Raw genomic sequence first — 22,184 nt, forward strand, 5'->3', positions numbered from 1 at the left:
ATTTTGAAGACAAAACTGTGCGCGCTTCCGCATACTACTGGGCACTTTACGCAAACGTGTCCAAATTATTTTTGGTGAGTTGCATTTGTATCAGTTATCGGAGAAAAAAAACAAAAAACTTTCTAATGGAGATTATTGTTGAAGTAATATAGAATTAATTTTTAGCCTACTTTCTTTCTGGACGACAGTCGACATAAATTCCGGTTCTGACTGTAAAATTGGGGCAGGATTGGGGTAGTGTTTGGTGTCACGTTGTGCCCATATGACAGTGAATTTTGCATTGTCTAAATGTGAATTTATGAATTATCATATGGCAGCTACATATTAATAAAATAGTGAGTCTATTTTAAACAATGTTGTAATACTTTGCTTGAAATAGTTTAAAGCCTTTGTCCGCTAGAGGGCAGCATTGCTTTAAATTTGGGGTAAACCTCGTGACTCCCCTAAATTCTTCCAATAGGCATTTTTAAAATGAATATTGAACAAGAATATGGATCTACAATCTAATGGGTTTATGACAAGTTCAAGTGCCTATATAAAACATTCTATACCTAAAGCGAATATCACCCTTACCTTGTGCACAGGTGTGCAGACTCAAAGTCAAATTCAGTATCCCTCACTATTCCACTGACACTGTCACAAGTTCAAGACCAATTTGTCATATATATATATATATATATTTTAATTTTCATTGCATATGTCAATAATATAGAAAAACATATTTTATTAATATTTTCTGCTGTTCTAACTAGACACTTTTATCATCTGCATTACAGCACTCATCTGGAGTTACACCAGTCTCTTACTGATGGATCCAACATGGGGATCTACAGATATGTAAGTCAATATAATTTTAAGCTGATATACACAATTATTATGTTGCAGCTTCGAAATGATGGTAAAGAAGAGTTGTGTGTTTTGACTCTCATCCAGGTAACACCAGGAAACTTTAGTATTGTTGTGTAATGATATTAGGGACCACAAATGTTGCCATCTTGTGGTCACTTGTTCATATTTCACTCTCCAGATGTTATACATTTAGCTGTATGGATAGGAGTTGTTTTTTTTTTTGTTTTTTTTTATAAATAACACATGCTTATACATTTTATTTATATAGTACATTTCAGGATACTCATATATCTTGTATGACTTTTCTGAAACACTACACTACTCTGTATTGGTGCCTCTTTTCCTTGCTCTCCTCAGCAGCGTTCCAGTCCCGGACCTGTCTCGAGCCCTCATCTGCGCCCTCAGTCTTAGGCCGGGGCTGAGAGGGCCCTTTTGATAGAGATGTCCAGGGTGGAGTCGGCCATCTTTGATTTCATCCACAACACTCTCCACTTTGTCAACATTGGCCGAGAGCCCCCTCAGCTCCTCTTTAAGTCTGTTAAACTGTGTGTATAAGTCCCCAAGGGCAAGAGACAGAGGCTGAATCCTGGAAACAAACATGGAAAGGGTGAGGATGATGAAAGGTTTTGATTTTAGGTCATAGGCAAAAATAAATGAACACAGATGCATTAACTGATGTATAATTATATTTCTGTTTTGAGTCAAAGCTATTACACAATACAATTTCACCGTCGTCATGTAGAACTCTGAGCACAAGATGTTTTTCATTAACTATTTGGCAAACTCGATAATGCTGTTATTTATAAAGACGTTTCACATCAGACACTAATGTAAAAGTCCTATTGTAACGTAATCCTTTGGTTCATATAAATATAGATCCAACTCACCGGCTGTACTCAGGCAGAACAGAGACGTGGTCATTTATCAGCATGTCCTTGACATGTTTTAAAATTGCAAACTTCCAGTTGTCCAACACTTGAGTCAAATTTGAGCATGTCTTTCCTGAATTAGAAATGCAGAATGAACATGGTTATGATTATCTGAATATAGAAATTATTATTTGCATAAAACATATCACCTTTCGTCTCTTGTGTCCATCTCTGGGATGCACACATTGTGATTAAACAAGTTAGGACCACAAGTTTCAACATCCTTTGACAATAAAACATAGAATCATTACCATTAGACCAGTACCATTCCTCTTCTAACCAGAACCATCAGAACCATTAGAAGAAGAGAATATGCAGAGGCACAACCTCAATAACTTATAATGTTATAAACATATATAGGTTAGTCTACTGTTAACATGTTTTTATTCAATCGACCCATAATATAGATTTTTATTCCAAAATATCTATTCAGTAAAAATATTTAAGTATTGCATTACAATATGAAACACTGATAAATTTGTATTGTCTATACAAAACATTCTATACCAAAAGCATATGACTCTGAGTCTTACCTTGTGCATAGGTGTGCAGAATCAAACTCAAATTCAGTATCCCACACTATTCCACTGACAATGTCACATGGAAATATTGGACTTAAGCTCTCTTATAGCACACTTGTCCTGCACCTCCCTCCTCAAAAAAAGGCGGTGACATACTCCTCCTTTACAATAAATGTTCACATTGCTTCTTTTTGTGATCAATATCTAAATATACAGTCCAGAGGGGGTTTCTATAATCTGTGTAACATGCTAAAACGTGCACGTATTTAACTTGAATTAAATGGTATGTTGCAATTGCAACTTGGACGGGTCCTGGTCCAGTAGAGGTGTTGTTTCCAGGGTAGCATTCTTACTGCCTACTGTAATACAATGTGCTGTGCATCTGGTCCATCACAGAGCAGGCCAGCTCTTGTTGCTCTAAACCAGTCAAAGATGATCTAATCCTACAAGCTCTGCACAACAACATGATGCACTTGACAAACAGGAGTTGTGTCAAATAGAGTCAATTTGTATTTTACTGCAATGCAACTTTGGTGCTTTAAAGGTGCAGCATGTAACTTTTAGTGGAGGGCCATGACCTGTTTCTTAACCTGGAATGTTCCACAGCATGGCTTTAAACATATCTATATTGCATTTAATTTATTCAGAAAGTTTTTTGTTTGTTGTTTTTTTTTCTTAAAAATGTGCATTTTTACTGTGAGTGAGCTAGCTTCTCCATAGATCTAACCTATAACATGGCTCGGTGGTGTCCCTTGTGTTGTGACATGGAGATAAATGCCATACAGTGAAACAATCAAGCTAAAACAATAGCATTTCCATGGAGACAAGCAGATGGATCCAACAGAAAAGTTACACAGTGCATACTTAATACAATTTATTATAACTTCGGAATATCTTATCTTACCAATAATCCATTTATTTTACTGCAGATACAAATTGCTGTTTTGATGCCGTCATGTTTTACCTAACCATAAATATTGCTTTTCCATTGTGAGCTGTGAATAGTTTGTAACTCAACTGAAATGTCCTTTACTCTTAACTCAATCAAGTTTGGATAAGTGCACAATATTTTTCAATATAACTGACATCCTGGCCAGTGTTGGAGTGTAATAGGGTGTATTTTTCTACTAAACATAAAAATGAAACATCTGATTTCACAGTTGATCATAACTGAAATTGATTAATGAAACAATGATCCATTGATTTGAAGGTGGATATTGATGCTAAATTCTTTGCTTATCTGCAGAGCCTTAGATGATATATGAGCTGTCTGAGGTGAGTCCGAGCGGGCAAATATCCGATACATCTGCAGCAGGTTTTATCTCATGAGCATTAAACATTCACTGTCTGTGATAAAGAAGATGAATATCAGTATGTTTGAAGCTGAAGTTGTAAGTGCTGACAAATTATGGTAAAGATAATGATATAGCTACATTGTGAATGGAGTTTGCTTTTTGAATGATCTAGTTACCAGTGAATGGGACAGAAATATGAGCTGCCTTCTGTGCAGTAAAAACCAGTACAGTCAGAAAAGAGACCAGTAGACGACAAAATGAGAAGTCCTTATGCGGTCTCCTATTGAATCTGCTGTGCTTCCTGTTCTCCATATGTACATACTTTGAACCGTGTATTAAAATCTATACTGTCGTTTACAAGCATTTTAGTCATTCACTTTAGACAGCTGTATGCTGCTGGAGCATGGTGTTTGTAGCACAGGTGAATGTAAAGGATGTCTTTATATGGAGCATAATCAAATCTTAATCAATAACTTTCATACATGTAACAATGAAAATTAAAATAGTAAGTTATGCTGAAATCTTTAATAAAATGAAATGAATACGTCTGTCTTTCTGGTTCCCCCCAATGGTCACAACATAGCATTGCATCTATGCATTTATGCCGCCTTTATTGTCTCACCTAAAAGAGAGCAGGGGCCTGTGAAGCATTTTTGTTCGACACAGTGTTTCCACTGAAGATAGTGGAGCAGACCTGTGGAGGATACATGTGGAAAAGATGTTTTTCAAATTACCCAATAAATTCCATCTCATCATAGCTGGACCAGAGCCTGTCACAAGTACATGTGATCTTTCCATACAGAAAAATAGGAAGAGGTAAGCCAGAATACTTCAATTAAACTTTTGGAAGTCTGATTATCTTACAAAGCTCTGCCGAGCTTGTTATTCTCATATCACAGGCCCTTCTTGACACAATCCTCTCTATTTATTTTGACAACACAAACTATATATATATATAAAATATATATATATATATATATATATATATATATATATATATATATATATATATATATATATATATATATATATATATATATATATATATATATATATATATATATATATATATATATATATATATATATATATATATATATATATATATATATATATATATATATATATATATATATATATATATATATATATATAACAAAACAAACAATTGAAGTGGTACTGATAGTAATGATGTAACCTGTAATAGAATATGTAATAGAATATGTTAAATTGTTGAACAGTACATTCTCCTCCCCTGTTAAACTTTGTTAGGCTGGAGTGCACTGGAGTGATATCTAATCCCTTACACTGTGACTCTCACATGATGCTGAAATCTCACAGCCTGCAGCCAGAGGCCTCAGTACTCCATCACTACACACCACTCACATGCTCCCTGCCTCCTGCGTAGTAAAGTTTATCCTTATGCACTGCATTCATCCTCACTGCTATTCCTCCTGCTGCTGTAAAGGGATACACATCTCACTTTAGCAGCAACCATGTGGAAGTTTACAAGAAAACTCACTTTTCCTTGGCAGAAGGGAGAGTCCACTGAGAATGAGACCAGTCCACTCCTGCCAAAGGTAAACATCAAAGTATTGGTGTTTTTTATGTGTTTTATATACAGTATTTCAAATAATGTGTTACCTTCTGTTTTAAGGCAGGTCCATCAAATGGGAATATTGATACTCAAGACAACACAGACCAAGAAAGAACTAATAATGAACAGAATATCAGAAACACAAAAATTCAACCCTTTTATCAATACTCTGCAATGGACTACATTTTGAAATATTTTCTTTTCTTTTGCAACCTTCTGTTCACTGTCCTCGGCCTTATTGTGCTTGGCTTGGGCATGTGGGGCCTCATAAGTAAAGAGTCATTTGCTCAAGAGAAGATCGGAGGCATTGGAATGGACCCCATGTTGGTGTTAGTTTCTGTAGGGCTCCTGCTGTTCATGCTTTGTTTTACTGGATGTGTGGGTGCTCTAAGGGAAAACAGCTGCTTACTCAAGGTCTTTTCTGCAGTGGTTTTGACCCTCATCACAGCTCAGGTGGTGGTGGCCATTTTAGCATACAGTCTACAGGATCAGATTGGGGACTACATGCGGTCCGGGATGTTGGCAGCTATGGTGCGGTACCAGGACGATCTGGATTTGAGATTCATAGTGGATGAGATACAGAGCAACTTGCAGTGCTGTGGTGCAGACATCTACCGTGACTGGGAGGTCAACATGTGAGTAGAGACTGACAAATGGAGCTGTAGTTAATATGCCTTGTGGGTAGAACTCAAAAATTAAATTTAGGGCAGTTGCAGTATAACAATGACATTTTAGAGAGTTAGTTTTAATTTTGTTGTTGTGATTATATTGTAAAATTCCAATGTAATTAGTCAGAGTAGTACAACATAGGACCTGCTGTAGTACTTGTGCAATATTGTAGTCATTAGTACTTCAGCGGGTCGAGGAAAATCTTCTCAAGCTGAGGAATATGTACTGGAAAGGAACGAAGACTATTCACATTCTTGAACAGAGTCCTAAGTGGAGTTAGGAATTACAACAATAGTCAGATGTGCACATATTCTAAAAACTCAGAGGTAACATAGATAAGATATGCTGTGTGATTTATTTGGAAACAGTGTCTGAGCTTCAGAAGTTGAGCCCTAAAACTTAGATGATAGTCACAATATGCCATTAACACTATAGGCCATTGACTAAGGTTGTAAAATAAAATGCAGATATGGTTTGAATCAATACTAAGACAGTCTTGAAACTAGATACTCATTTGAGACAAAGGACTACAGATGGAAATTAGCTTTTTGCTAAATCTGGTGCAGCCATCTTTTTAATGCATCTGCACACTGTCCTTCAAATAAATAAATAAATAAATAAATAAAATAAATGAGCAGGTGTTGTTCTCTCTTGGCCTCCATCACAAGTAGTATAGACAACATGGTAAAATAAAAGAAACTACTATTATTGTGATAATAATGTGATCATAATATGGATATGGAAAGGATTTTTAACAAAACAATCATCATGTGACTGTGGGGAAAAACAAAGCTCTACTGGTGCTGACATTTTCCCTGGGATTAGTATTGAGTTCAAAATTGTAGTGATGTGACACTCTTATTTTCTTCCTATAGATATTACAACTGCTCTGCTCCCGGGGTGCTGGCCTGCGGCGTACCTGCGACCTGCTGTGTGGACCCTCTGGACAACGGAACGGTGTGGAACTCTCAGTGTGGGGTGGGGGCGCAGACGCTGGACGAGTTCACGGCCCAGAGCGTGGTGTTCCTGGGGGGGTGTCTTGGAGGCATATCCCGCTGGATCGAACAACATGAAGGCATAATCGGGACTGTGGCCATTGTGGTATTGGGAGTCCAAATGGTGGCTCTGTTTATCACTACACGACTGATAGAGAGTATACACTGGCACAAGTCCTATGCAAGGAACTATCACATGCCAGGATTGTGAAATGTGTCTGCTGTTTTTATTTTCACTGATTTTGAATGTGGACAGTTACCATGACAATCCCAAATACATGTTCTTAGGAAAAAAATCATTACTTAAATCTGTCTTGAAAAGTACTAAAACATTCTTTATTAACTCAAAAATAAATATGCTTTATTCAGGTACAATATACAGTACACATTTGGTGAAGCATATGATGGCTATGAATACTTACAGAATACAATTGTAAGAACATACACTAATATTTATTGCTGAAAATACTTCTGTTGGTGGCAGCTGAACAACTGTAAAGATGCATTTGCTGTAGGTAAGAGATCTTCAACATTTTAAGACACAATTTGGTAAAACAAACAAACATACACATGAGCTGAACTGAACTGAAGATCAAGTTGTGAGATTCAAATGATGCCGTACTGTGCGAGCTCATGCAGCTCCAGATGACTGTACGCCTCCCATGGGCAAATCACAGTGATGTCTGAGAGAGAAAACATAAATTAATCTTTACAATGTTCAGATGTTTCAAACTTTATGGAAAAAGAGCATTTTGGCACTTACCAATTCCCAGACCTTCCATTCCAGGGATTTCCTCACCAAAACTAAAAAGAACAAACTACCTTTAAAACACTGCGCAAAATTGGATGAAATAGCACAAGTAACATACCCAATGACACCTCTTTTAGGTGGCTTGCTCTTGAACTGACGGGTGTTTCTCTGTTTGAATTTGGGAGCCGCCTTTCGGGGGGATCCAGGACCTGTGGCCCTGAGAGGGACTTTAGTTCCTGTTTTTGCTTCAGTTTTGGGCACATTCAGACTCATGTTGTTAGCCTGAAATATGGAGAGAAGAATCATATACAATATTCAACAGTTCAATTCAAAAATATTTTTCATGACCAAATACTCACATTTAAAATATATTAATCAGTGTATCACACACAGATTATAAGTAGTGTGATTATAGTGACGTTTACAAATGTCAACAACACGTCAAATCCTTTAATCTCAAAATCACAAATTAAGGACACATGACCAAATTTTCATTATGAACCTTAAAGAATTTAAAATAATACAAGAATTAAAAAAAACTTGAAATATGTATTAAAGTTTTGTTACACATACTAAAACATACATACTGAACTAAATGTGAATTTAATTGGCAAATTTTCTTTACAAAAGTCTGCATATACATGCTATTTATGGAATGCCTGATGATTTCAATAATTCAAACCAAAATGCAGCTAAATATCAGACTGAATAGTGATACTTACCCCTTGTGTAGTGGGATCAGTCATTCGTAGTGTCTTTGATGAAACGATAAGTCAGTGAAGGTCTTTTATAGTCTGTGTGCAGGGATTATGACGCTGTCTGACGATGTCCTGCAATCAGTAACATGTGCAGCCCTTTCACATTGCACACATCTACAGCACTATATTTACATATTTGACTTAAATCTAATTTTATCAGCACCACTGCCAGTAGTTAAAGATATGTTATGTGAAGACAGTGACCCTCCCTCAGTCATTCTCATTACTCATTCTTCTATATTACCTGTGCAACATATACAAGCTTTCTCAGTGGGGACGACGCCTACAGACCCATTTCTCCTGTCATCAGCAGTATCTCAGATTGAAGTGAATTAAATACCTCAGTGTAATCCCTCTCGTGTGCCTCACACAAGACACGTCAGCTCACCTGGCTCTACATTGTGTTCATAATCTACAAAAGAATGAATCATATGACAACAACACGTGAAGCCATTAAACCTCATTTTGTCTATGAACAGGAAGACTAGTCCTACAGCCTTATTCATTTTAGACCAGCTGTTTGCCTATAGCCAAAGTAAGTCTGTCATATGACACATTCAGAACATTTCAGAGCCTCTGATATTGAGAAATAATGAGAACAAATCACTAAAGTTTGAAATACAAAAGAAAGATTTTAGGTCATCTTATTTTCTTTATTTGTAAACCATCTGAAACAAAATGTACTGGATCTAACCATCTCTACAGTCTTTAATGAATGAATCTGCATAAAAATGTATACATTCATTTTATATATTAAATAAGTAACAGCAGATGATGTTTATTCTATTTATTGTACATAAATATGATCTAATACACGCATTGCCATTAAAAGACAATAAACATTAAAGGGCCTTTGTGGACAGGAAGATGATGCATTACAGCAAATGTGATTCCCATAATGGGGGGTAGGCCTAGTTCAGATACATTTCAGTTTTAAATCTTGTAGGCCAGATGTTTTAACTGTAGCCAAAATAAATCGAAGCCTATATGTTTGTGTGCCTCACAAATACCACTTTCAGAAGAGCTGAGCCACTGACAAAATAAATAAAGTCAACAAATGACTAATGTTTGAAACACACCGCACATAGTATAAACCTAGGCTACAGTCATAGCCTATGATAAATAGGTTAAATCTGCAATCTTGTCAAATAAAAGGCTATATTGATTATTTTAAATCTGATGTTCCTCTGTGCATAGCTTGTTCCCACTTATAATTAGCCGTTAGTTTGTACTCCAGAGAGTTCAGAAACAGCTTCAGTTTGAACTGGGAGTCACTTTAGGAAAAAGAGTCCAGATTTGTAAAGGGTAATTATGTGCTTTGCCAACATTCAGATGTTCAGATTGCGATACAGTTCATTTAATATAGACCTATCATCTTGAAGCAAGCGCATTTCATTATCAGGCTTTAATTACAAATCAATACTGACATCACGTGTTCAGAACGGAAAATGCAAGACAAAGATCGTCTATTGGTAGATATTACTCTGACAGGGAATTGAGTTTTGCAAGTCATCCCAAAATGCTTTTTAACAACGGTAACACGGAGCCTAATATTTAATATATGCAAATAGAAGTCATATGAAGTTAGATGGCCTATGTGCAGAACGCTTCATCCCTAAAATGTGCAGAGTAAGATATCTTACGTGACTGTGGATACCGGAAGTTGTATCCAGTGGTATTTCTAAATCGCTAGCCCACGTGTTTAATGTTTATATGAAAACTGTACATTTATAAGAGAGAGGAGAAAATGGCGAAGAATAAGAACAACAAAGTTATCGCTTCTTCTAAAAAAGCTGACAAAACATCGAAAGCATTAAGGTTAGTAAATAAAAGGCTGTTACCTAGCTATACGATTAGCTGTTAGCCACTGTTGTTACTCACTTTGGAGTCACAATATAGCATTTTACAACAGCCTGCTTGTCATTTGATTATGTGCACGTTTATTAGTCTATATGTTTAAATATTTGTTTGAAATATTTATGTTGTTGCAGTAAAAAGATGAAACAAGGTGACAAGAAAGCTAAAGAGGACCACATGAAACAAATTCCCTTCAGACTTAGGGAGATTATGAGGAGTAAAGAACAGATGAAACTCGGACCACGTAAAAAGAAAAAGTTGAAACAAGGTAAGCTGTTAGATCGGTCAATGTGATACTTGATTTTAAAATACAACTGATTATTCTGTCTATATTGTGTCAGCCTCGCTCATCAAAAGCAGACAAGAGGGTGATGGCGATATACCTGTCCCACACTTCAAAAGGAGAAAGGAGGAGAGTGAGAAGGCTTATCTGAAACGAATGGATGCAGCCACCAGACATGTCCTCTTCCTGAGCCAAAACCAAGTAGAACGGAAGCCTGAGCTGGATCCTGACCAACAAGAAAGACCTGCGGACAAGGGCAAGTCTGAGAAAAAGAAGCAGTAAGTATGACTTTTTTTAAATGTTTTGTATGATCTTTTTCTTGCAGTCCTTTAAATCTCTAGTCCTTAGTGTCTTGTATTTAGTCTGTATCAACTCAACTTCAACTTGTCTTTTTATCAGGTATGCTAAAGAAAGAGTACTGAAGATGCAGCAGAAGAAATTAGACAAACAAGAAACCAAGTTGGAAAAAGAAATGTTTGTAGGTAATGAAATTAAGTTTTTCACGAATACTTTATTAGTCATTTATTGGTACATTGTACATGTAATCTCAAGCACAACAACAACCAGACTGACTAAAAGCCTTGGTCACCCTATCTCTTTGGATACTTGACAATAAAAAAACTCAAGATCCCAGAACACGCATACATAGATTTGATCAATGTATTTATGTTTTGTTTTCATCTACAGAGGATGTTCCATTTGGTGAAGTCTCGATGGCGCCACCTTCTCTTACTGTCAAGCCCAGAAAAGCTCAGGACAAATCGCAGGTACGAGTTGCATTTAGATAAAATATGAGCTGCTATAGTATCATCAGCATTGTTAGTGCATTGAATCTAATAGAAATTACGTTAATAACAATATTCAGTTTTCATTTTATTGTAAAGTTTTGTTAGTATAGTGCTTTCCTGATTTTATCAGTGCTTATTAGTGTCTAAAATAAACTTAACATTTGTACAAAATGTATTAAATGGTAATGAAACATTTTTCATCTATTTTAAATTGTTAGAATTCGTCGAAAGATCTACTACTGAATTCACTGCTTGGTCATAAAGTAGCTTCACATCCAGCCAAGCCCTCAATGGCCAGACAGAGAATCATGGAGGAAGAGCGACAGCGAGTGGTGGAGGCCTATCGGCATATGAAAAAACAGAAGCAACAATTGCAGGACAAAAAAAATCTCACACTCAACACACATTGACGTCTATTCAAAATAACATGAACATTTAGGCAACTGTGTTGCGAAATGTGATACCATTGCAGTTGCAAACATAGACTTATGTAGGTAAGTAAATGTCATTGATCCATAAATGTGCAGTTTAAAGCAATGAACTTTTTAAAAATGCCTAATATTATCCAGTAGAGGGCAGTGTTTTGGATAAGGCCACACATATAACTTCAACAGCTGATGAAAATAGACATTCATATTTTTGTTTCAAATATTAAACTATTGTTCACTTTGTCAGTATTCTCTAAAATGGTTTCTGAAGCCTGGCACAATTATACACATGTATGATTTCCTAAAGATTTCACTCACTGTATTTATTTTGTGAACACCCTTTTCTTTGTTCTACATAATGCATAAAAATATATTTTATAATGTAAAAACATTATTATACTCAGACCAGTTTTGGTCTTTAGTTGGAATTGACCTGTCAAATAATCAACTCTGTCTGTTTGTCCACTCTGGTTGTCCTGGTGATGGATCATAAGGGACCAGCTGCCAGTGACTGGTGGTTCCCTGAGGTAACTGAAGGGTCATTTAAGCATGTGCACAAGACAGTTTTTCCTATTAAACATACACAGGAGGAGGAGTTTGCACGATTCTGTTTTGTCTAATCCTAATTATAACACTGCAACTGCAGTTGCAGAAACTACATAATATTGTGTGTCCAGTTTGTGAGAAATTTCCCTGTCAGTTGCCTGTAATGGTGGAGTAAATTTGTTAAAACAGCTTCTAAGATGGCTATTTTCCTCTTGCTTCACCTGCAAGACATTTGTCCTGCCTTATGCACACTGAAGTACCTGACAGAAAGTGATACCTTTTAATAAATTGGGGTTTAATTAATTCAACCAATTTGATACTCACTTAAGTTGTGTCATTTTAGTAACTGACCTTATTAGCTTGCCAAATTACAAAATGTACAACTGGACAATCCACTGACTTATTTTGTTTATTTGTATCATTTTACTGTTCAGTGTTTAAAAGCAGAAAACACACACATGTAAATCAGTGGTGCAATTTGTATTAATTTTGCATGCAACATTTACATGAACTATAGAGTTTCACACCTTCCCCATGATGTGTCTTCAAACTAACGCATCAGGGTTCCATTTAAATTATTTGAAATGCAAAAATGTTGTTTGAAGCAACAAACACTCCAAAGACTTGAACCAAAGAAAATTTAGCAACTAGCAAATGATAATTATGTGCTAATACAGTTAAATTCTTTAAAACATAAACACATGTAAGACCATGGACTACTCCTGAGATGGAAAAGATAGCGAGCTGCTTCCTGGATTTAAACTGGGAGTGCTGGCTCTTGGGGTGTTGGCTCTTGGGATCTTGATTTCTTGATCCACCTAAATAAAAACACAATTAGTAAATGTGCTAAATTAACTAGGTAATGTATGTCCACTTACCATAGTTAGACCTTTAGCAATAAGGGCTATTTCTGTAGGCTGGTAGACAGCCTTTCTTAACTGACCATTAAAAGCTGCATATGGTGATTTTGATGTTTCTATAGAAAAAAATGTGTTATTTTCATGCATTTATTAACAATCCCAATATACATTTATTAATGGTCATAAATGAGTGAAGTGGGAACATTGCCATCACCTGTTTATTGTTTTATATGTGCAATTGAGGGAGGTTAACTACAGAATGTCCTGAGTGTATGACTTGAACTGTAAGCCCCTGTCAAATTGATAAGAGATAATGTTATACCTGGAAATTCGTCCATGGAGAATGCCTTGTTTTCCAGATATACATTTTGTGCTGATTCGTCCACCTCTTTGGTGACATTGTCATATGCCAAACTACGGGCAGGATAGACATGCTCTCCATCAGGGGACTGCTCTTGGTCTGGACCCTCCCTGGTCAGAAGGCAGATCTCTGGGATTGTGTAGAAGAAGAGGAACACCCAAGCGTTGGACACCACTGCTACTGCCAAGGTTGGGTCATCCCATGTGGAATCTCCAATAGTTCCGTTCCCATAAAGGTACATAAGTATCCAAGCAACCCATATGGCCAATGTAAAAAGACCTGTTAGTAGAATGAATGCTCCATCTGTGCGCCATTGCATGTGCTTGTGTCTGACAGATGGAGCAGCCATTATCACCACTGCCAACAGCAAGACCATGACATATATAAGGGACATGACAAAATCTTTGTTTGTTATGATGCAGGACAAGTATGGGAGGGCATTGGTAGGAATTCTAGCTACAGTTAGAATCAGCCACTCTGTATTGATGATGACCTCCACCAGCCATAATCCCAGAGCACCAAAGCACAATGTCCAACTTCTGGGACCTTTTCCATGTCTCTCAAGCAGGGCAAGCCACAGTCCGTGCATCACCAGACAGGCAAGGCATCCCGAAAACAAGACGCCAAATAGGAACCTCCGAGCTGAGCAGGTAGTGGAATATTTACCCACGATGAATGCAAATGCCAGACCAAACAGTCCCAAAGTGGAGATTAGAACACCAGCTTGCAGCGCCACCATGCGTTTGCGCTTCTTATCACTTGTAAATGGTAGGCTGCCAATAAGTATGATGAACAGAATAATTGAGGTAATTATACCTCCAGCCGCTACAGCCTCAACTACAATCCCCCAGATGGTGGTCAGGTCACATAGGTTATAGTACACAGAGCTGACATTGGGGCCACATCCTTTGGGAGAACCGGCAGAACTCATGGTGTCAGTCTGGATGCTGTATACAACCTGAAAAGACAGAGCTGGAATTAACTGAAACTGTAAACTATTTTTCTATTGATTTCTGTAATACATTATCAAATCAACAGGTTATTAATCGAAACTTAGCAGTTTAACTACTAGGACTATGTACAAGTTTCTCACAAGGCTTAAGCAAATATGTGCCAAGACCATACATACAGTCTAAGACAAGGTGGGTCAGGAGTTGGTCAAATCAATGTAGAAAAGGGTAAGACTACAAATAGAAATGATTTTAATTGTAGGTTAACATTCAACTTGTTTTATTAGCAGTAGTCTATAGCCTGTACTAGAAATAATTAGTCCTCAAACTAAAACAAATTATGCGTGGTTAGAGACTTAAATCTTACTTGATAAAGATCTTTTATTCCGCAGCAATAACGTGTTTTTCCAGTTGTAGGGAGTTTCAGCGCGTGGTCTCGTCCATTCAAGTCCTAAAGAGTTCAAACTGAACTTGTTTATTCCTTCCCCCCGCTGTGAAGCCACTGAACCATGTTATCACTGACTCCACGCGTCGCATCCAGAGAGTGCGCACTCTGCTCATTGTAACATGGCAGCTGGAACGGAGCAAACTCCTGTCTTGTTTTCCATTTGTTCCTCTAACTACAGTGTGGTGGTTTTCCAGTTTTGCATATCGGTGAGATTATTTGTGGTACATGCAGCTTACTCCTAACAAAAGAGCCACTCACCCCGCAGAGCACAGTGACCCGTTTTCTGAAATAATCCATGCACAATGTGCCTCGTTGTGAACCTCAAACTGTGTTAAATACGTACTTTTGCGCTCTGAGTTTGATGATTAAAAGCAGTCACGTGACGTGTGATTTAATTACTTCCAGTAACTGAGCATAACTAACTGGCCTATTACTTTAGCTTGAGGTGTCAAAGAAAACAAAACCTGATGAGGCTTGATGGAGGTGTTATTTTCATTTGGACACCCCTCATTAGGAGCGGTGAGGGACAAATACTTTAGGAGAGTTTGGAGAGCCCCCTAGTGGATTAAGTTGGTATCAAACGATTGATGACAAACTCCCTAATAATATAGAGGGAAATATTCATTTCATGTTCAGTAAGGTCAAACAAAACTACTAAGCATATAGATAATTTGTTCATTTGTGTTAATGTGACGATGTAACGTCCAACATCAGTGGTTTGGATTCCAACAAGCTCAAAATAACCTAAATCATGTGCATCGAAATGATCACAATAAAAATTGCAAGAAAAATTGTGTTAATCCCACCTTATTTACTTATTACATGATTCATCAACACATTCAATATCAGAATTTCAAAGAAGCAGTCACCATTTCAAAGTACTGGCAGGAGATGTCATGAATAAAAATGCTGCATAAAATTGACTGAACATCCGTTTATAAGGAGCATCTGCAAAATTAAACTTTAGTTCTTGTTCTATAGGTCTATATATCTATAGGGATCTCATGCAAGGCAAGTGTTCCTGAAAGAGCAAGAACTCATATGTAACTATAAAATAAAATGTAAAGGCAGTTAGGAGGTCCTCATTGGCTCAGTCAGTAATTAAAGGCTTTTATTAGAAGAACACATAATATGATCCAGAACATTCACTGGCTGTAGTTTATAATATGTTTATTCTGAAAAATACAATGCTTTTTATACAGTGATGTCATGTGTGTACTGTATAAAGCTAGTTAAGTAATGGAAATAAAACTAAATGTATGTACATATACATACATGGTCTGACGATTGACTTTTTGTCCATCCTATAGCGTGGGACAGTGGCAGTACAAAGGGTCATTGGGGGCACCTTTGAAAACCCATGAACCTAGAGTCCAGCCAGCTTAACATGTTTATAGTGGTATGTATGCTGCCCCCTGTGGCTGATCAATCTCTCAATGGATCCCTCGCTCTGGGCAGAGCTACTTTTAGCACTTTTCATGTTAGTCCTGATGGATAATTAAATACTGTATTGGACCTTAGGGAAGGACACACACCCCATATAATATATGCACTAATGGGTCTTTAATGTGTCTGTTAGGGACATTCCATTGTACGTTTAATGTATTTATCCATTAACTTGCACATGTATAAAATAATACATTAATAAAATAAATAAAATACAAGAAGTCATATTGTATGGGATTTCCCTATTCACAGAATTATTGTTATTGGTTTTAGTGGTGCATATTAAAATATTCAACACAAATTTTGATTGAGAGACCTGCTTTTCTTAATGCAAATTTGCCTTTAATGCTCCATAGTATGACATTAAACATATTCATCTTATTAAACATATTTAATCATATTTAGCATTTGTTTAATTACAGATGTTTTATTGCTAGAAGAACAAAAAAAACAGGCATTCTTTCTGTGAGTGTGGTCACCTCTCCGCAGAACTGATCAGTAACTTGGTCTGCTGAAGTGTCCATGGAGATGGATAAAGTTAATGACATAATGTGGAACATTCCTGGCAAATCAATAACAATCTCAAGGAGACAAGCGGGTGGCAAATCCTCCTCCAGGAAAGTCACATAGTATACCTTTAATAACAGATGAAAGTATGAAAGATGACTTCATGTTCACGTGGTTGAAGATCAGTTAATACTGCTTATTTTGTCTGACGAACATACACTTTTTTATGTTGTTTTACAGTGTACCAGCTGAGGTCACTTTCTGCAGTAGTCTTCATGAGATCCTGTCAAGTTATTCCAAGCAGCTGTTTAGGCTAGTCTTTGTGCATGGTTTTAACCTTATAAACCTTATTCAAAACATACTATATTTTTTATATGCATGTTGTATATTGGATCATGTTCATATCAATATTTGTAATGGACTAATGCCCTTGTTGCGTGCACAAAATCAAAGCTACATTCAGATATAACAGTGATTTCTGTATTGAGTGACCTATATCCTGCAGATCGATGTGCGCTGAGTGGTAAATAAAGGGTAAATTTTAATGGCTGCCTTTAAAAACTGTCCAAACCCTGAGGCTGCTATATGGACTACTTCCCTTACCCTACTCCATCAAATTTAATTTCACTACCAATTAAATGTTTTACTAACTTTATTTTACAATGACAGTTAATATCCTCTTTGGTAAAACACTGATGTACTTGAATACATAAACACTATCTCATGTTTAATGGATGGGAAAACCTAGCACCAATGAAATTAGTTTTCCATTACTGAAATTAACATGGCTTTTGAGCAGTAATTGCCCCTGAGTCAAAAACTGCCACTTGATCTGTTTATTAAATGTGATTGACTGCGGTTAGCCACAGTTATTAAGGCTTATAATTACTCCAAATGAAAACCCTTATTAAAAATCTGAAGGAAATAAAGCGAGTAATTACATAGCCCTAACAGTTTAGATTTAACTAATCATAGTAAAATCCAAATAAAAGTTTTCTTTAGGTCATTTTATGTTGAAAATATGTGTGTTTGTTTAGTGCACATCAGGTGTTAAACAATTCTAATCTTTTATTTTGAAATGCAGAAAAAATTCCAGTTATCTGCCAGACCTGGTGATGTTGGATGATCAATGCCATGTAGCACCCAAAAGGGGGGGAAAGAATTCAAAAATCAAAGCTGTCGCCATAGCAACGCCCCTGCCAGATTCCACCAATCAATGGCGTCTGTGGGGTTGTGAGATGCTCCACGAAAGGCCAGCGTCCTACATAAAGAGTGCGGGACAGGGAGCAGAGCGCTATATACGGGGCAACATACCCTGGTGCTGGGGACTGTCAAAGAAATACAAGAGCAAAACTGAAGAGAAAAATACCTGCAGAAGAATTCTTGGAGATATGTTGCGTTTAAGTGAACCATGGTGTTTTGCCCTGGTTTTAATGGGACTCCTATCACTAAGCATCAACTCCTTCCATGTCAAAGCAGGTAAGATCACTTGTATGTTTTTGAAATGTAGTCTATTGTTCTGTTTTTTTACATGTCTCTCTTGATACTGTCAGAACTGTAAGCCAGCCTAAGGGTACTTTATTTGAAATGCATCTATCCCACTCTTCCTGTCCTCATCTATCTGTCTACAGAAAGACGGCCAACTGCATTTGCTTCCCAGTTTGTCTGGCTCAATGACACTGTAAAGAACTGGCTGCAAATGAAACAGTAATTGCATTCAAAATTCACTTTATATTAACATGGCCTATGCTACATTTAAACTTGCCAAATTCAATTTTTATTAATCCATTAAAGAGAGCACACACTTTGGACTCAAGATGCAACTCTAGAAAGGAAAATCTACAAAAATCGTCTGCTAACACTTGAAATAAACACATGCTGGTGATAATTTATCATGGGTAATGTGATTTTGCTTTGGATTTTATTTCAGATCATTGACACTTAAATGTCATTCATACTTTTTTTTTTTTTTTTTGCTTCTTCAGTGTCATTTGCAAGTCGTTGGCATATTTTAAGGGAAAAGATGCACTGTACTCTTTCTGACAGAATCATCAGACAGAATCTGTTTCATCTCCTCAAAAAATCTGTCTCTTAGATGTAATTTTTCTATTGTAGTTTATCTTTTTTCCTAAAAGTTATGAATGAAAGTACTAGCTGGCCCCAACATTCAGGTAGGTTAATTGGAAAAAGATTATGTGGGGGCTCTGAGTTGTGGTGCAGTTATGAAGCCCCTACCCCCTCAGCCCCTCATTAATCCCAGGCCACAGAGGAGCTGACAGCGGCTGTGGCAGAGTGCAGCCTGTCTTTCTAAAGGCTTTCATGTGTGATTCTCCGTATGTGCCGCACGCTGTGGTGCTGCTAGCTCAGGCTTTTCTTCCAGAACACATGCTTCTCTGAGTCAGCTACCACTCAAAAGTTTGGTCTATTTATAATTTTTTGCTTAACTGAACTGCAGCTCAAAAGTTTGATAGAATTCCTCATCATATCTTTTCGTGAATATTTGCCAGTGTAATCATGAGTTGAATCTCCATTACATGCAGATTTGAAGACAGATCCTTTGAATCCTGCAATCATCTCCACTTATGCAGTCTGAGGACTGCACCAAAAGTCACTTGCTCCCTTATGTTTGAAGGGATGGTTTATTCATTATTATACACTTGATGCGTTAATGTAATGGAACATTTTATTTAAACTGGCTTGGACAAGGGCTATATGACATGCAATTAGCGTGACTCGTTTTCATTCCTAAATAGAAAAATATTGGATTTTGATTTTTTTAACACAAAAACTAGCACTTGCATAGTAGTGTCACAAAGATTATTATTGCTAAAAAAAAAAAATATTATTAAAAAATATTATTCTTTCTAGCTGCCCTGAAGCCAGAAATAGTGCTGGACAGTGGGGCCACCATCCTTAATCACTCCATGAGTTTGGTGCAGCGCTTCGAGAACCTGTTCCTGTCCGGGAACAGCAGTGATGTGACTCTGAGGGTGCAGACCATCAACACAGATGAGGTGAAGGTGCTGCAGTCCCACTCGCTGGTGCTCAGTCTGCAGAGCGATGTGTTCGAGGACCTGCTACTCACCCGAAACTCCAGCACTTTGGTTCTGAGGGAGGCCCCTGACTGTGCAGCTGTCTTTGATAAGTTCCTCAGGTGAGAATTATTTTACAGATGTATCAGTTTACTGTCAATGTGTCTGCTGTAAAAAATAAATATACTAGAAAGACACCATAGGATGCACCGCCACAGCCCACAATTATTTTTCCTATGTTTCAAGGGACATTCAGTATCACCTAAATAGTTTCAAATTTCAACCACTTGGTGTTCAAAATGAGGCCAACAGAAAAAAGGAATTCCACATTTACAGGGAAGAAAGTGCTTCACTATTAAAAGGCTCTAAACAGCATTTTGTCTGAGGAAGATACATTTTATTATTACACTGTAGGTATTACAGTTAGATCAGTAAGTTTTCAATCTTATGTGGGATGCATTATATTGCTTTTGCTTGCAATAATTATATACTTACTTAGAGTACATTTCTTTCTGTATTATATGAGTTCCCAAGCAAAGTTAAATGAACGGTGTAAATGTTTCAACACAATTCTAGCTCTTTCAGATTCACCTGCATGTATCTAAAAATTCAACAATGTGGGTTCTGTGACTCACAAGCTTAAATACATCCATCTCTAAGCATCTGTTTTTAGCATTCTTATTGATTTTTCTTCTTCTTTTGAAAATAAACCTTTGCATTTTGGTTGTGTGCAGATATTTCTACAGTGGAGACATTGGTGTGCGACTTGAACAGGCTATTGCTCTGCACAAACTGGCCAGTAAGTACCATGTGGGAGCCTTGCAGCAGGGAATGACCCAATACATGACCCAACATCTATCCAGTGACTCCCCTTCAGGCCATGTGGTCAGCTGGTACAACTATGCACTGCAAATTGGAGATGCAACCCTACGGGATAGCTGCTTGCAGTACCTGTCCTGGAACCTGTCATCAGTACTGCAGAGTGCCGAATGGGGCTCTATAAGTGAAGACCTGCTCCTCTCTCTGCTCCAACGCTCCGACCTCATTTTGCAAAGTGAACTTGAGTTGTTCGAAGCCGTAGAGGCCTGGATAAACCTAAACCAACCTGTCAGTGCCATTATAGAAAGTGCACTAAGAGCTATTCGATATGGCATGATTCCTCCTCAGCATCTTTTCCGCCTGCAGAAACAATCTCCCCTCTTTGTAAAGTACTATGAAGCTATCCGTGACCTCCTCTATCTCGCTTTCCAGTTCCACTCTGCATCACCAATCCAACTGGCCAAGTACTTTGACGTGAACTGTAGTTTGTTCACTCCACGCAACTACCTATCTCCCTCTTGGGGGTCCAGTTGGGTCATCAACAACCCCACCCGTGATGACCGCAGTTTCAGTTTTCAGACCCAGCTGGGCCCCAGTGGCCATGACTCCAACAAAAGAGTGACGTGGAATGCTCTTTTTTCACCGCGTTGGCTGCCACTCAGTGCAAGATCCACCTACACTGAACTGGGGGCAATGCAGCCAACACGCACGGATGGGGGTCGCCCTAGGATCATTGTGACACCCGCTACATCCAGCCCAGATTTTGCCGGGGTGAGTTTCCAGAAAACCGTTATGGTCATGACCAAACAGCAGGGAAAAGTAGTTGTGCGTCATGTCTACAATTTTCACCAAAGCACAGAAGAGGCAGGGGATTTCTTAGTGGATGCAGACCTCCAACGCCGTGCCTCTGAGTATCTAATTGACAGCTCTTTGTTCCTGCATGTTGTAATAAAACCAGTCTATCATACTCTGTTGGTGTCAAGAAAGTGAAAGTAAACATCTGCTAATACCACCTCACTATTGATTTTGCTATTTCCAACAGTACAAAAACATGCATGTAGTCCACTCATATCACGGCACATTGTTATTCATTAATACATCTTATTGTCAATCAGTGCATTTTGTTGCCTTCCATCTCTGAAGATATGTGTGTTGTGGCTCAAAATAATTTTCATTGTCATCATAAAACTCCTAGTGGGGATGCATCCAACAGCAAACACTGCATTTGTTTTTAGGTAAAGATTCTGATCTTATTTATTTTTTCCTTATGCAATATGACATATGTAATTGTTCTGACCTAGAATTTAGTATTTACAACTTTGATCATGACAACAGCCCTGCCCCCAACTGCAGCCTACTTTTACGATTTATTTATTTTTTCTCACAAACATGGAGGAATTGAGTAAATGGTTGATATCCTTTATATTTAGTTATTTTACCTAGTATGTATGCTTTTTTCTATTGGTTTATTGGTGTTATTGTACTCAGCAAATCC

At 37.5% G+C, this 22,184-nt stretch overlaps 5 protein-coding genes across 5 annotated transcripts; 3 read left to right on the forward strand and 2 right to left on the reverse strand.

Moving 5' to 3' along the window:
* The first annotated feature begins 5,014 nt into the window (after positions 1-5,014).
* Positions 5,015-7,066, forward strand: LOC117375376 (tetraspanin-10-like). The gene is made up of 3 exons (XM_033971674.2): positions 5,015-5,174; positions 5,252-5,826; positions 6,736-7,066. Exons 1-3 carry the CDS (start codon positions 5,091-5,093, stop codon positions 7,064-7,066), a joined length of 990 nt encoding a protein of 329 aa, XP_033827565.1. The 5' UTR covers positions 5,015-5,090.
* A 239-nt stretch (positions 7,067-7,305) lies between these two features.
* Positions 7,306-8,398, reverse strand: pde6ga (phosphodiesterase 6G, cGMP-specific, rod, gamma, paralog a). Its single transcript, XM_033971330.2, has 4 exons — positions 8,329-8,398; positions 7,725-7,888; positions 7,619-7,659; positions 7,306-7,538 (listed from the first exon to the last, which is right to left on the reverse strand). Exons 1-4 carry the CDS (start codon positions 8,350-8,352, stop codon positions 7,462-7,464), a joined length of 306 nt encoding a protein of 101 aa, XP_033827221.2. The 5' UTR covers positions 8,353-8,398; the 3' UTR covers positions 7,306-7,461.
* A 1,618-nt stretch (positions 8,399-10,016) lies between these two features.
* On the forward strand, positions 10,017-12,347 carry ccdc137 (coiled-coil domain containing 137). The gene is made up of 6 exons (XM_033970433.2): positions 10,017-10,182; positions 10,356-10,489; positions 10,563-10,782; positions 10,904-10,986; positions 11,192-11,271; positions 11,511-12,347. The coding sequence occupies exons 1-6, from the start codon at positions 10,112-10,114 to the stop codon at positions 11,700-11,702; spliced, it is 780 nt and encodes a 259-aa protein (XP_033826324.1). The 5' UTR covers positions 10,017-10,111; the 3' UTR covers positions 11,703-12,347.
* Positions 12,348-12,726: 379 nt separating this feature from the next.
* On the reverse strand, positions 12,727-14,836 carry LOC117374347 (G-protein coupled receptor family C group 5 member C-like). Its single transcript, XM_033970431.2, has 4 exons — positions 14,805-14,836; positions 13,449-14,445; positions 13,145-13,242; positions 12,727-13,084 (listed from the first exon to the last, which is right to left on the reverse strand). Exons 2-4 carry the CDS (start codon positions 14,416-14,418, stop codon positions 12,983-12,985), a joined length of 1,170 nt encoding a protein of 389 aa, XP_033826322.1. The 5' UTR covers positions 14,419-14,445; positions 14,805-14,836; the 3' UTR covers positions 12,727-12,982.
* Positions 14,837-17,935: 3,099 nt separating this feature from the next.
* btbd17b (BTB (POZ) domain containing 17b) lies at positions 17,936-21,907 on the forward strand. Its single transcript, XM_033970430.2, has 3 exons — positions 17,936-18,317; positions 19,707-19,992; positions 20,605-21,907. The coding sequence occupies exons 1-3, from the start codon at positions 17,954-17,956 to the stop codon at positions 21,677-21,679; spliced, it is 1,725 nt and encodes a 574-aa protein (XP_033826321.2). The 5' UTR covers positions 17,936-17,953; the 3' UTR covers positions 21,680-21,907.
* Positions 21,908-22,184: the final 277 nt, after the last annotated feature.

Source organism: Periophthalmus magnuspinnatus, chromosome 8 (assembly GCF_009829125.3).
Source record: "Periophthalmus magnuspinnatus isolate fPerMag1 chromosome 8, fPerMag1.2.pri, whole genome shotgun sequence".
Lineage (NCBI taxonomy): Eukaryota > Metazoa > Chordata > Actinopteri > Gobiiformes > Gobiidae > Periophthalmus > Periophthalmus magnuspinnatus.